The sequence below is a fragment of the Solanum verrucosum genome, unplaced genomic scaffold (genome assembly GCF_900185275.1).
Source record: "Solanum verrucosum unplaced genomic scaffold, falcon-dt-bn FXZP01000160.1, whole genome shotgun sequence".
In the NCBI taxonomy this organism is placed as follows: Eukaryota; Viridiplantae; Streptophyta; class Magnoliopsida; order Solanales; family Solanaceae; genus Solanum; species Solanum verrucosum.
The window spans coordinates 696,510-711,916 of NW_026020443.1; the positions used below are offsets into that span (position 1 = coordinate 696,510).

The 15,407-nt window shown below is 36.0% G+C and overlaps 2 protein-coding genes across 2 annotated transcripts in view; both read left to right on the forward strand.

Moving 5' to 3' along the window:
- The first annotated feature begins 1,610 nt into the window (after positions 1–1,610).
- LOC125808539 (ADP-ribosylation factor-like protein 2) overlaps positions 1,611–15,407 on the forward strand; it is a 35,766-nt gene continuing 21,969 nt past the window's right edge. The window contains exon 1 of the mRNA XM_049488220.1: positions 1,611–1,652. The gene's annotated coding sequence lies outside the window, so the exon portion shown is untranslated. The remainder of the gene's footprint in view (positions 1,653–15,407) is intronic.
- On the forward strand, positions 4,542–5,121 carry LOC125808564 (dirigent protein 17-like). The gene is made up of 2 exons (XM_049488244.1): positions 4,542–4,959; positions 5,048–5,121. Exons 1-2 carry the CDS (start codon positions 4,542–4,544, stop codon positions 5,119–5,121), a joined length of 492 nt encoding a protein of 163 aa, XP_049344201.1.

Genomic DNA, 15,407 nt, shown 5'->3' on the forward strand with positions numbered 1-15,407 from the left:
CATTGAAAATGAAAGTCTTAAAAAGAAAATCTTGAATCTCAAATTAGATCTAAATTAATCTCCCTTTGTTTCCTTTTCTTTTCCTTCCTTTGTAAGCCTTTTGTATTTGAAAATTTTACTCTTTAATGATGGTATTTGGTGAAACTAAAATGGCAATTTAAAAAATGAAAAAAAAAAAAGAACTTGATCTACTAATGGGGTGGGGGTGACTGAAAATGAGAGTTGAGGCAAAGATGGGGTGGGGGATAGTTGAAGCCTGAAAGAGAGGGGTGGGGATGACTGAAAAGGGGGTTAGGGCAGATATGGGGGGTGAGGGATGACTGAAAAGGGGGATTGGGGTGGCGGGTGGGCTGAAAAGCAAGGTTGGAGGGGGGGATAGGGGTAGGGATGGGGGATGACTGAAGAAGGTGAGGTGAGGTGAGGGGAAGAGGAAGACTTTTTATGAAAAAAAATATTATTTTATATTTTTAAAATTTAAATATGTTCTTCACTTGCCTTTACATGTTTGTGGTTACACTCTCTCGCCAAGTCATTCATTTTAATGTCACATAAGAATGGGCAATGGTCAGAAGGGTTTGATATATTGTGTTTTAATGATTTTAAGGGTTCAATTGATAAATGATTAAGTAGAATGGTCTATAATACCAACGCATACAAGTATAGGGGTCCATCAGATCATTTCGCCAAAGTAAAATAACTACAAACATATATCCCTTTATATTCATACCCCCACTAAATAATTACATTATATACCCCCACAACTAATTTCACTTAACTGATACTAAATTAGTATCACATATTGTATTGGTATCATTAAGGCTGATAATTTCGCTTAACTGGTACTAAATCAGTGTCATATACTTTTTGGTATATAATTTCAATATCTACAATATCATTAGAATATATCTATATATATATATATATATATATATACACACACACACTTTGGTGGTATCAAAGAATAGCTCTGTGAAAGCAGTACTAATTTACTCTTTCATATCATTAGTGTGTATATATGCCCTAATGGTATCAAGTATTGAGTTCAAAATGTATTATAATTGTTATTTATTAAACAATATTAAAAAGATATTATACCTAAATTTTAAATATTCAAAAATTATTCAAATTAATTTATGTGTTATTATATAAACTATAGTTGTAATACAATCTGAAGAAAGGAGGGAGAGAGAGATGGACACACCAAAAAAGAAAGAAAGTAGGAGACTATTAAATATGTATTTACCTATTTCTGATAACAAGAATAGATTGAGAGACTATTATATATGTATTTATTTATTTTTAGTAAAAAGAATAGGACTAATTTATGTAAGAGTAAAAGATGTACTATAAGTCTATAACTCATAAATAATAATATATAATATATTATCTATGTAGATTCATCATTTTTATATTTGAAAAATGTAAAATCATATCTTCTTGAAAAAGGTTTTTGAGAATTTGAAATTCTATCAAAATAACATATATAAATATTAATTTCATTTCATAATTTCAAATTACAGTAGCTAAATTAATAATGGGACTTCCAAATAGATCCAAAGTGAAATTTAATGACGAAAATACCCAACATCACACTTACACCCACTAGGGATCTCCGGCCATTATTGCCGTCAGAATCCACCGTCGGCCACCAGGTAATGCTCTCTGCTATCTCTCCGACTCTATTTCTCTTTGCGATCTCACCCAGGTATAATTTGGAAAGTTGTAAGATATGTTCCATGAAACTGAAATTCGAATTTTTCTTCTTATTTGGGGATTCTCTGAATACATTGTGGAATGGTATGAACTATAAGTCCATCAAATAATTGGGAGGCTATGCTCATATTTTTAGCTGATTTTGACAATTATGAAGTAACAAGGTGAATTCTGGTAGTTTATTTTCCCTATCTATGAGCAAATTCCATCATTTTTTTTTCTTTTCTTCCATTTATATGGGTTTCCATAAGCTTTTCCGTTCTTTTTTTAACCTTCATATATTCAATTATCCATTTTATTGCATTAAATTCAATGTTTTAGTTGCAACTCAAGGGTGTGTCTTAGTGGTCAAAGTTGGGGGAGCATGATGAGGGCTCCGATTCAAATCCTAGTTAAAGCAAAAAAAAAAATACTAGGTGATTTTTTTTCCCATCTGGCCAAGTCTTGATGGGTACACCTGAACTGGTGGGAGGTAGTGAGTAGCCAGTGAAATAGTCGAGGTGCGGGCAAAATGGCCTGGGCACTACCATCATAATTTTTTTATAGCATTTAGTTCAAAAAATAGTTAAGTAACGGTAGTTTCTTTAGCTTTTATAGAATTTGTACTTTTGGTGTAATAGCAATATGTTTTCTGGAGTTAATAGAGAGAAAAGAGTAGCAGATTGTCTGGTCGGGTCTTGTTTCAGTAATACTTCACCTAACAAAAAAAATTGCTTTAGCTTTTTCCCCCCATTTATTTGGGTTTTCCATCAACCTATTTTGGTTATTAATCTGGACTTCTTTCTTTTTTTGGGTTTTTTTTTTGTACTTTCTTGTGTTTAGACGGATATACTTAAATGGAAGCAGTTTCCACCATTTCTTGTTCTTTTTCATTTTGTGGAGCCTCTATGATCATCAATATTCTCTTTAGATTTATTTCTGTTGATTTTGGGATATGAATTTCCTTTGTGGATTTTTTTCTTTTGAATTGGTCAGATCTATGCATACTGGTTATATTTGGTTTCTTAAAGCTTTGGAACTTAACTATGAAGTTTCTTTTGGTTTTGTTGGGTGTTATTATGGAAATATTTACATGCCTCCCATTCTACATCTCATTGATTCAACAAAACTGGGGGGTGCTTTTGGTTTTATTCTCAAAAAAAATTGTTAGGCCTGAAAGATCTTTCACTTTTCTACTAGTACAAGGTACAATTGTTTGCAACTTCCTTTTACACAGGGAGGAAAGGAAAGATGATTGTTACATTTTCACCAATGGTATCAATAACAATACAATGGAGCCAAGACAAAGGCGAGAACAGTGGGAGGTGACACAAAACACTTCCTTGATAGAGTTGCACTAGGAATCGATTCTTTAACCCGGTCCTATTTGTCTTGGTGATGGATTAATTGGTGCGGCATATTCAAGGTGAAGTGCCTTGGTGTATGTTATTCACCGATGACATTATACTAATTGACGAGACTTGCGATGGAGTTAATGCTACGGAGGTTTGAAGACAAATCCTAGAGGCCAAAGGGTTTAGGCTAAGCAAGACCAAGACTAATTACTTGGAGTGCAAGTTCAGTGATGCAACACAAAATGTTGGCATAGAAGTGAGGCTTGATACTTAGGTCATCCCCAAGAGAGGATGTTTCAAGAATCTTGGTTCTTTAATTCAAGTTTTGGGGAGATTGACGATAAATCACAAATCGTATTAGGCGGGATGAGTGAAACGGAGGCTCACCTCTGGACATTAATATTCCATTGGAAGAAGTAGTTAAAAAGATCATTAAGAAAAAACACTAATCTCGTAGTTTATTTCCCTTCAATTCTGATAATACCTGTTGTTTTTTGCTTTTGTTATCACATTATTTTAAAGTTGCAACTATTTCTTTTTTAAAATGTTAATTGATGATTTTGTTATCATTTGTTATGATTGTTTTGCATCTTTATGTCATTTTTATCATGTCTTTGTTATGAGTTACTTGAGCCAATGGTCTTGTGGAAACAACCTCTCTACCTCCATGAGTTAGGGTAAAGTATTCTTACACCTACCCTATCCATACCCCACCTAGTACAAAGTGAACTTGACAGTAAAAATTTATAGTATTTAATATTGATAATTTTGTCAATGAGTTTAGTTTTCTTGTGAATAACTGCAGTGTTATGTATCTTGTGACTATAATAGTATTGTTTCTCCATATATTCTCTTCTTTTGGTAATGATACAATGTGTAATGAGGTAAAATTATGAATTTTTCTTTTCATTTACTGTGTTGCTTTGGTAGTTCAGAGTTTCTCTCAAATTTGCAAGTAAATAAGAATGATAAAGAGAAAAGAATTAGGAATGTATTTTCAGCTTTAAATCCTTTTTTTCTAGATTAAGAAGAAACTACTATCATTAGTTTTATTTTTGGTATTTTTCACAAAAATATGTAACACATGTTAAATGTATGCATAATCTTAGTTTTATATAAAAACAACATACAAGAATTTTTTTTTCTAATCAATTAATTAACCTGCAAGGTCATTGGAGAGTGTTATTATTATATATATTCTTTCCTCATGACGTTAGACTTCTTCACTTATTGTCAACTAGTTATATACTTGCGAAAATTGCTCAGAATCTAGCATATTCATGATAGTGTTTTAAAATGTTGAGACTAGTTCTTTTTTCCCTTTAGTTTTTCTTTGAAAAGCATCTGAAGTACAACAATATCAAGTGTTGAGACTATTATTTTCATAGTAATTGATCTTTCAATTTAAATTTTTGTTATTTGTTAGTGCGAATCTCAATTGTATAACAAAAATTTGGTCATCTAATCATAGGGTTGATTAGAAGAACTGCTGGAATGGATTTTTCATCCAAAGAAAATGATGTAGAAGAGTTTTTACCACTTGGAGTGTTTGAGATTCTGGGAGACATGATTGTTGTTATTAATGAGTTGCCTCCCATTTCTTCAAATATCAACACCTTTTTACCATGCCCAATAGTTACTGATGCAGCACATAAGAATGATGGTTTTGGCCAATTGTTTGAAGGAAGAGAAGTTCGCAAGTTATTTGAATACAAGTATTACAATGGAAAAGTTACTAAATATGACGAGAAAACTGGTTGGTTCAGGGTGAAGTACAAAGATGTCGACAACGAAGATCTTAAGTCGCATGAGTTGAAAGAAGTTCTTCAGCCATTGAACATTAATATTCCATTGAAAGAAGTAAACACAGAGATCATTTATGTAGAACTCCAAGCATGTCAAAATGACAAAGGTAAGGTTAAACAAATATCGTATTTATGTAGAACTCCGAGCATGTCAAACATTACATGGAGTACTTTTAGCTTTTATGGATATAATAGCACATTATCCAGTGTCATGTGCAAGCCATGAGAATTCTGAAACATCTTGTGGTGATGTGGTATGGTTGATGTGAAGCCAAAAATATATATTTTTAATTATTATTTGCCTCACATTTGTTATTTATATTTGTCCTTTTGAGCATAAATTTTATGGATTGTGCTAAATAGTATATTTTATTTGTAGGATTAAATTGGTGGAAAAACGAAGAAGTTTGGAGCTAAAACGAATTAAAAATGAAATATTGAAAAAGGAAATCAAACAGACAGCTTAATGGTTTAAATTTATTAAAATAATATATTCCTCTATGTGGTGCAGAGTTGAATGCCAATTCAATTTGAATTAGGCTTGCTGCTACCACGTGTCAGCTGACCGGCGCCCCTCTGCCGCCAACAATTTGGAGAAATCACGTGTACAGTGCAAACCCAATTTAATTGGGTTTTATTTTTCTAATTTGTCTTTAACTCAATTATTTTATTTAGGGTTTCTCTATCTATAAATAGGGGATAAAAAATTATTGTTTGGGAAGCCAAGAACTAACAAACAATACACAATATAAATTTTCTTCTAGCTTAGGAACTTTGGAAGAGCCGTCGTGGAGGCCGGAGAATTGTGGTTTATTCTTTCTTCTCCTTTATTATTTATTTGTATTTGTGATTAATAAAAGATAGTTTAGCTATTGTTCTTAATTTTTTATGATTAACACAAGCATATTTATTTTAATAAATTTTGATTGTGCTTTTGAGATCATGAGTAGCTAAATTTCATAACTAGAGTTGTGGGAACCATGATGAATTATTAAAGTAAGTTTATGTACGAAGTGATTCTTGAATGATTTTTATGCATTTATTGTTAATTCTTTCATTTAGAAGTCTTTTTAACGGTGCGCAACGTTAGAACTCGCCTCGTTGCTACTTGCCGGACCAAGGAGGTAGTTAATGAGAAAAGAATTAAACAATAGAGATTTAGTGGATGCTATCTAATAGTCTAATGTCAATTGGTGGAAGGTGAAAACTAAGTCATGCATCGATGTGATGTCTATTCTGAGGTAAAAGTAAGGGCTAGTAAAGTATACACCCGTAGCCAGACCAAGGTGCAGGGTGAAATTCCCTCTTTGGAGGACCAATCACTTAGGGATACTTAACTTACTAACCTTGCATGCTAAAATTGAAATAGATCACTAGTGCGATATTCTTGCTATTTTATGAAATCATGGGGAACACATTCCTAGTTATTTCTAATAATTTGAATATAAATAAATACTTAGTTCAAATCTATTTTTATTCTTTTTTTTTGTTTCAATTTAAACCCCCCCCCCCTTTTTTACATAACGACTATCGAGTTAAATATTTGCTATTGACAATATTCTTCCATATTTTCTGTGGGATCGACCCCAACCCATAGTTGGGTAAATATTGCATACGATCGTTTATATTTCTTTCCAAGAAGTATATTTGGACGTTACCAAGAATGGCGCCGCTGCCGGGGAATGTGGCATAGAAATTGTCTTTAGTATTTATTTTGACTTGTAGTCCATTTTTGTTTCTTAGGATTAGTTTTAAATTAGTTTTTTTTATTATTATCATATTTTTTTTACTCTTCTTGAGATGGCATCTGAAAAAGTTTGTAGTGATAAGTGTTCTTGCAATTCTTGTACTTCTGATATTATGGATTCTTATAGGATAATTTTTTTCTCAACAAGATAAGTTGTATGGGGACATGGAAGATTTGTGAATACTTTGCTATAAATCAATATGTAAGCGCATGCTTGAAGATATCTTTGATTTTGATCTCTATTAATTAGATTGTGAGTTGAGTGCAAAGATTAAATCATATAACACCCAACAATTTAGTAATAATATGTGTGAGGAAGAAATGATAATTATAAGTCAACTTGTATAGCTAAAAGTTGAGTGGCCAATTGCTTGATCATACTTTTATTGATGTTGTCATTGTTGAGAAGAGTACACTAGAGTTATGTAATGAAGTAGATAATATTATTTTTTAAAACTCTAGTATGTGTAAATATGAGGGTGTAAATAATAATATAATTCGTAAGTTAGGGTGCACTAGACCTCATTCCAATCATTTTTCCACAGTATGTTTAGATGATGAAATATTAATCGAGTCATTTGAGCCTAGAGTGTATGGGGGAGGAACAATGTGTCTATATTATTGAATTTATTGTTCCAATATCGGAGAATTACATTCCTCACTTAGGATTCAAGAAGTGCATAATGCGATATCTATTGCTTCGGACCTTTATTTTTGTACCACCACCCCTTGAGCGTAATAGAAAAATTGATGTAAAATTAGGGATGCAATTCATATCTTCAAAGTGGAAGGAAAAATAGTAAAATTGATGGTTTCGTGCCGCAACGTTAAATTAAGCGCTTATTGGGAGGCAACTCAATTAGTAGTGTAAATTCTTAATTTATTTTATTTTTATTTTATTATTATCACTTTTTTTTCCTTTGGTCTTGTTATTGCAGATTAGGGAAGTCTGAGTACCCAAAAAAATTTGAAGCAAATGAGAATATTTGAGCTTAAGTGTGGGGTGACGACCCTTGATGAAAATTAAAAGAACATGCTACTAGCTAGGCCTAAAGGCCTTAGGGAGTTTTCCTAACCCTTGTTTTAAATTTTATTTAATGCTTTGGGGACATAGCATCTTTTTAAGTGTGGAGTGGAGGAATGAATTCCTAGTTTTTACTATTTTATTGAGTCTTTTTTTTTTTTTTTAGGATGGGTTCCTTGGCTTTTGTTTTCGGTTCTTTTCCTGAGGATAGTCCCTTTGAACCGAGTGTCTTTTATTTTTTACGAATAAGTATTTTTTTGATTATTTTTTTTATAGAAAAGAAAAGACCCTCTTGAGTGGTGTGATACTTGCTATTTAGGCCTAAATTTTTAGTAGTACTTTCTTGTGAATGCTTGATTGATAAGGAAATTGCAGACTCTTTGACACCTAAGCTCATAGTTGTGACTTTGTAAATAGCTTATATTATTTTGTAGTTTGTTATAATCATGTCTCTCTTAGAAGTGGAATTGATCCATCTTGATTGATATTTGTGCCATGTGTGGAGAGAATTTGTTTATTCCATGTTTTGCATCTTAGTCTAGAACTTGCCCTACATGTTATTGAAGCGAAATAAAAAGTGTTGCCTTGTTTAGGATATGATAATATGCTTTCTTTGATTTGTCTTGTAAATTTTAGTCTTTTCAGATATTATATCACTAGTAAAGCCTCATTGAGCCTGTCAGCCTTGAATTTTCTTTAAACTGCATGATTGGGCCGAATCCTTTTCTATTGATATCATAAGTATTCGATCCTAATGTAATCCTTAATGCACTATGTTGAGAAAAAAAGTTGAAAACATTGGTAGAAGTGGAAAAAGGGTGAAAATGCTTGGTGTGTGAAGAATGAAGAAAAGTGTGAAAACTCTGTCTTGGCCCTGGTCCCTTGTGGATATTGTGCACCTCAACTACGCTTAAAAATTTAAGTTGAGGGTGGCTAATTTAGAAGTATACTTAAAACATTGGCCATAGTCCTACCAAGAATATTGTGTACCTCACTTGAGCCTCAAAGTCTTGAGTTGAGGGTGACTAGTGCAAAACCTCTCAAAAAAATTTAAAAAAAAGATTGAAGCATTCTTGTGATGATGAGCATTACTTGTGAAATAATTGTTGAAGAGAGGGCTGAAAATAAAGAGAAGAAAATAATGGGTGATAAAGTGTTAAAGTGCAAAGTGCTTAAGGAAGTGTAAGTCACTATTATATAATTTTTCCTACCCGTCCCTTAGCCTACATTACAATCCGTTAAAGTCATATTTGATTCTATTCAAGCATGCTTAATTAGTGGAGATGTACATAATGGGCAAGCCTATGATTCTTTGTGCATACATGTGAATTTTATTTGTGAGTATGAGAGTTGTTCTTGATGCTAAGTCCTTAATTTATATTCAATCTTTTGAATTGAGTATGTGGACTATTTCTTCATGTTAGGGCACTTGTTTCATGATAGATAGGTGATGTTATTAACTTTCTTTGATGAGTGTAGGGGAGCAAGAAAATCTCAAAAAACTCAGACTTCTTTTTATTAGATACAACCAGGTGTATCTAGTATTATCATCCATAAACAATACATAGTACTTCATGTGTTGAGAAGATTCAATAGGGGCTGGACCCCAAAGATCACAATGAATTTTTAATAATGGTTCCTTCTCAATTTTATTTCTCAATGCAAAAGGAAGCTTACAACTTTTCCCTAGCTGGCAGCTAGTACAAATGGTAGGTGATTTAACGTTTCAAGCACACCTCATCCAATTCTAAGTGTCAACGATCGTAAATCAGTATAAAGCCCAACTAAATGAGTTGGGGTCGAATCCCACAAGGAGTGGTACGTGTTTCAGATTTGATTAAGAAGTATAAATGTGGTCAAATCAGCCATAGGAATAAACATTATCGAATAAAGACATCATTCAGATTAAAGGGTGACATATAAGGGGGGCGGGGGGGGGGGGGGGGGGGGGTTGGTTTTTAGTTATCAACTACAAACAGTCACAACCGCTAAGAATTAACAATAAGGAGACGAGTTCTTGAGATGTGATCGATTATAGGCAAATATAGACATATGGGTAATTATAACTATTAGTAAATAGCTAGATATTAGTGAGTAGCCTAGACTATAATGGAGATAATTTTCTCTCGAACAATTACCCCGAATCAGGTGATTTCTTTCAAACATCAACAAGCAATACAATTATGAGCTGCCCACACCTTAATCCATTCACTCTCTCGAGTAGAATGTATGGGATTGGGTTTAGGATTCACTCTCTCGAGCTAAACCCAGCCAACCCAATACCGACAAACCATAAATTAATAATCTTAGTTCTGAAACCTCTCTCTCGAGCAACCCAAGAACACAAACATAGAACTGCATTTGCAACTACAATTCTTAAATTAAACAACAATTAATGATTAAACTCACTTTTAAACAACATTTAAACTAATAATTAGCAATACCCATAAACTAAATCGGCCCATAATCACATGATCACACCCCAAGAATTGGGGTTTAAGCTAGACATTATAAAAATGTAAAAACGGGTACCAAATTGATTATCCATCAACTGGATAAGAGTGATTTCGTCTTTACAATTCTCCAATTTGATGAATCTCAAAGAACCACTTCCAATTTCTCAAAAGTGAATTTCTTCAATCCTTCAAAGCTAAGGTAAACTCTAGAGAAAACTGTATCGAGATGATAAAAAATTGTTCAAGATTGTTCAAAGATAATCTATCCTCCTAAACTAAATGTTCAAAAACTTATTTATAGTCGCCAAAAATAAGCTACGAAAGCCCATTTGGCCAAGTAAGTCAGGCTCGCTGAACCACTTGGCAAGCCGCCCTTTGATCTCTTCTATCGCCTTTTCGCCTTGGCATTCAGCATCCTCAAGGTCTGTAACTTTGGGCGATCTATCTTGGCTTCGCAGAACTACTTGGTGATCCACCGACTACTCATTTTCATCGCCGACTTGGTTCTTTCTTTCAGGGCTTGACACACTGGAACTTTAGGTGGTCAGATGAGCCACTCGGCGACACGCCAAGTGCTCTTGGCGATCCTCAGGCTCGCCCTTTTTCATTTCTTTAGCCTATTTTGTTCTTTTTTGCCTCTTAGTGTCCTTACTTTGTTCTCAATCCATATACCTGAAAATCAAGGATTCAACATCAGTTATTGGCGCAAATTAAGCATTTGAGGACACTAAATCTATATAAACAAAGCCCTAAATAAGTCCAAATTCAAGACTCATCAACACCTCCAACTTAAACTTTTGTTTGTCCTCAAGTAAAACTCAAGCTCACCAGTTCAACAAGGATGTCTCAAACAGTGCTACATAAGACTCAATCATGAATGCACACAACAAGATTTAACTTACTCATGCAAGGATCAATTGTGCACTCAAAGATTCAAGTCGTGACTTACCATTATCAAAGATGCTCAGGTTCATAATAGTTGCTTCAAATGCAAGTTCAGGCTCAACAAAGGTACTCAAATGCCCTCACAACAAAGATGATCCATATTCACACACAATTTCTCAACAATTTATAGTTCCAGAATCATATACGACTCTCACACTCACAAAAGTGAACACATGCATGACTTCACCCACATGTTTGCCCTTATTTTCCAATTAACATTCATTTCAACTCACTCAAGATAAAAAAAAAAGAAGGTCTTTTCAAGGATTGTAACGGGGTTAAGTGTAAAGGTATGGTCATTTAGGCTCAGTGGCTGCTAGCCTCATTAAATGTGGTCTGAATATCACTTTTCTTCATTTTCTTCAGCATTTTAATCATGCTCAAAATTCACCCCATTATTCAACTTCCAATGGACTACCGGACACCCCATTTCTTTTGCAACTTTCACAACTTTTTCATTCTTTTTCTTTTGCTTTCTTTTTTTTTTATATAGAAGGGTTCCATCATTTTTTCAAGACCATGGCTCAAAGGGGAATTATTCACACTTCTTGATTTACCTTTTCTTTTCACTACACCCCCAATTTAGGCTTTTGGCCTAAGTTGACTATTCAAACAAACCACACTTCATGAGAGTTAAGGGTGAATGGATAAAGGGGTCACAATTATTCAAGTTTCTTCCAAGAAAAGGATAAAGCTCAAGGGGGTTCAAGTAAAGTTCACACACCTCACAAGGTTGGCCACAAAAAAAGATATATTGTCAAATTATTTCACTAATCAAAATCGTTGCCTAAGATCATTTCAAGAGCTTGCACTACTTAGTCAACTAGACCAACGGGAAAAATTCTAGGTGTCACCACACACAATGTTCAAGGTAAGCTCATCACACAAGACATTGGCACCAAGATCAAATGAGAAGCATTCAAGCTAGTGTGCAATATTCATCACAAGAGACTACATTTGATAACCGGCTAGTCACAACGAGATGCAAAAAGTTCACGCATTGTCTATGCAACTTCATTTGGCCTCATCGTAGCTATGCATTCATTTTGTTCGATTAAGAGCACTATTCAAGTCATCGATATAGATCATAACCGATACTCAAATTTGCACAAGAACAGCCACAATCACACACAAAAGAGGTGGCACAAAATTTTCAAAATTGGTCAAAAACCATTTCCATTCATAAACAAGAAGCCACAAGCTCAAATATCCACAAGATAGAATTAAAATGCAGGTTTAAAACATAAAACCCAATATATATATATATATATATATATATATATATATATACAAAATCTAATCACAAGAGGTAGGTATGATAATACCACACCCCACCTACAAAATAAAAGCAGTTGTCCTCAAATGCAACTAAAAACATAAAAACACAAAGACAATAGAGAGAGAGGTAAAGAATAGTCATGTCTACTCAGTCTCTCCATTTGTCGGGAAATTAATGTTCGGGGTAACACTTTGATCTAAGGCATCAGTGCCAGGGGTAACAGCAACATTGGCTCCACCAGAGCTACTATGGACATCTCTACCAGTGATGTTTGGATGTCTAACTGTACTATCGCCTCCTCTAAATCGGGCAGGTCCTCATAGATGGTCGCCTCATGAGCATCAAGTTGCTCCTCATCCGTCTCCGCCTCTGACTCAACAGCTGCTACATCATCCATGGGCTCATCTCCGGTGGTAGTCGGAGGCATGTCGGAACTGGCCGAAACACCCTGAGCCTCAGCTGACTCAAACAATAAAGTGAAGTTTAGGGACTTCAGATAGTCCACATCTTTTCTCAAATCAGAAACCTCGGCTTTCAAAGTCGTAACCTCAAAAGTAACCCCATGTCCTCTCTCACAAGTCTTTACTCTCACCGTGAGAGCATCAATCGATGTCGGTAGGGGTGTCAACGCAGCTACAATAGCCCGCTTAATCATCCAGGGCACATTGGCCTCTAACCGAGAAGCCGGCACATCCCATCTTGAAAAGCATGGCCTGAGTGATCCTGGTGGGCAGGGAAGCAGCAGAAGAACCAAAAGCCTGGGAAGGAATGGTAGCGGGTGTACCTCAAGACCCAAAGGCCAGAGTAGGCAAAGATGTCTCTACAGGTATAGACTCAACATCAACCTCCAGGGAAGCATCCACCGGAGTTGTTATCTTCTTATCCGCCTCATCCCGTTTGTACTCGGCCTCTATACGCTGGATATTTTTGGAGGATGTGGGTGTTACCTCAATGTCCCTCTTCTCATCACGAGGAACTCCATGCTGCCGACATAGCTCTGTAATAAGCATTGGGAATGGCAGGGACGACTGGTGTTGTTTGGCCATCATGGCCATCTCCTGCTCAATGATTAGTCCCAAATTGATGCTCTTTCGGGCAATGATTGATCCGAGACAGGCCGTCTTTAGGTAGCGGAAGATGGACTCATTATGTGAGGGCATGATGGAGCTGCTAATGAATCCAAACCAGTACCGAGCTGCTATATTCAAGTCCTTCTTCTCAATCGGTACTCCAACCTCGATCCACCTCGGGGTGGTCTAAAAAATAAGGGGAGCTAGCCATCCCTTTAGGTCATCCAAGGTCGACACAATGGTAGCCAAATTCGGGTAGTCAAAATCTAACCCTCTATCCAATATAACGTTGATATATTCGTTGCTGCATCTCACTACCTTCCCCCGGACCACTACAGACTCTATCGATCTTAAGGTACTAGCCTTCTTCTTTCCTTTCGGTACCAGGTCAGTGTACGTCATGTAAAACTCTCGGACCCATGTAGGAATATAGAGGCCTGGTAAATGGCTCAAACCTGTGGAATCGGAGAGTGTCCCACACATGAAAGTACATGTCCACTACATTATCCTTTAGCCTGTTGAGTAGCCGGGGAGGAGGAACCTGAACTGGTGGTGCTGGAACCACCGTCTGTGTCAGAGGTGGCACTGTATCAGCAGCAGAAGGGGTAGACTCCAGGATCTTAGACATATCTTAACGAACTCGAGCACGGATCTCAGCTCGATGGGTCTGACGTGGTTTTTCATCCTCAAGATCGGAGAATGAGGCCTGAGAATGGAAATAATCCCAATCACTGCCGGAGTTGTGCTCCAATGTCTCAGCCACGGGCGCTTTGCCCTAACCCTTACCTCCCTTTGGAGGTGCTTTCTTTCCTTTTTCAGAAGGAGCAATTGCTCCTTCATTAATAACGATGCCCCGAGCTCGTTTAAGAGGCGGCATTCCACTCTCATCTCAGTTGGTCTCAGCCTTATCTGCAAAACACACCAAAAAAAGTTGGAAATAACCCAAGAAAAATGCAGAAAACAGGTAGCAAAGAGACTCGTTGAACCAGTCGCCGAGTCACTTTGGCGAGCCAGATCGAGCTCGCTGAAAGGACTGGCTTGAAAATTTTCCTAACAACTGGTCGGTCGGCGATGTGAAGGGCCCTTTAGTGAATCGTAGACATCACTCGGCGAGCTCAGACTAGCCAGCCGAATTTTATAGCATGTTTTTAGGGGTTAGAGGGACAGAAAAGGCGATCAAGGGATATTTCAGCGAGCTCAGGCTTCCCGTCGAAAGTTACAAACTCAAACTAATCCAAATCATGAAATTAAAGGCAATCAAGGGGGACATTGGCGAACCGCCAAACGGTTCGGCAAGCTCGACCGAGCTCGCCAAACGGTTCGGCAAGCTCGATGAGCACGCCAAACTGCCAACGTGCCAAATTTCAACCCCGCTTCCCAAATTCAGGCCCACAGCCCCCGAAATCAAAATCAAACAATATTTTTATTCAATTAAGCTCAGACCCAGTTGGTCCATGCCTTCGGGGTACTCAGACTTCCCCTAGTTTGGCTAAAATTGGTCATATGATGACTTTTGCCTTTAAGAATGATGTCAAATGCTCCATCATTTGGTAAAGTACGTCATTTAACACAATTGGGGGTTACTTAGACTTCACCCAACTAGACCCAACAAATTTTACCGCAACTCAACAATTTATGATCAATTTTAAAGCACAAAACATGGGAAATAATCATTTTAAGCAATTTAAACACAATTACGAAACTACGGTGGGCAAATTAACACAACAACTACGATTTCACACAGGCCCAACACAGAACAACAACAATTTACCAAATGCATTCAAGTTCAACTACAAATCAAGAATTAGGGGTTTGGAAAACCAACCTTTAAGTCGAAATAAGAGTTTGAAATGCTAGGTGGCAATGTAATCCAACTCCGAGCACGAGATCCACACGAAAAGCAACAAAAATGGGAAAATATGTATAATCTAAAGTGTGGGTGCAAGTGTACAAGGCTAAAATGAGGGAATATGAAAGATTTTGAAAATTTGAATTGTTTGGCCTTTTAAAACCTTTCAGTTCGCGGCCCTTTCG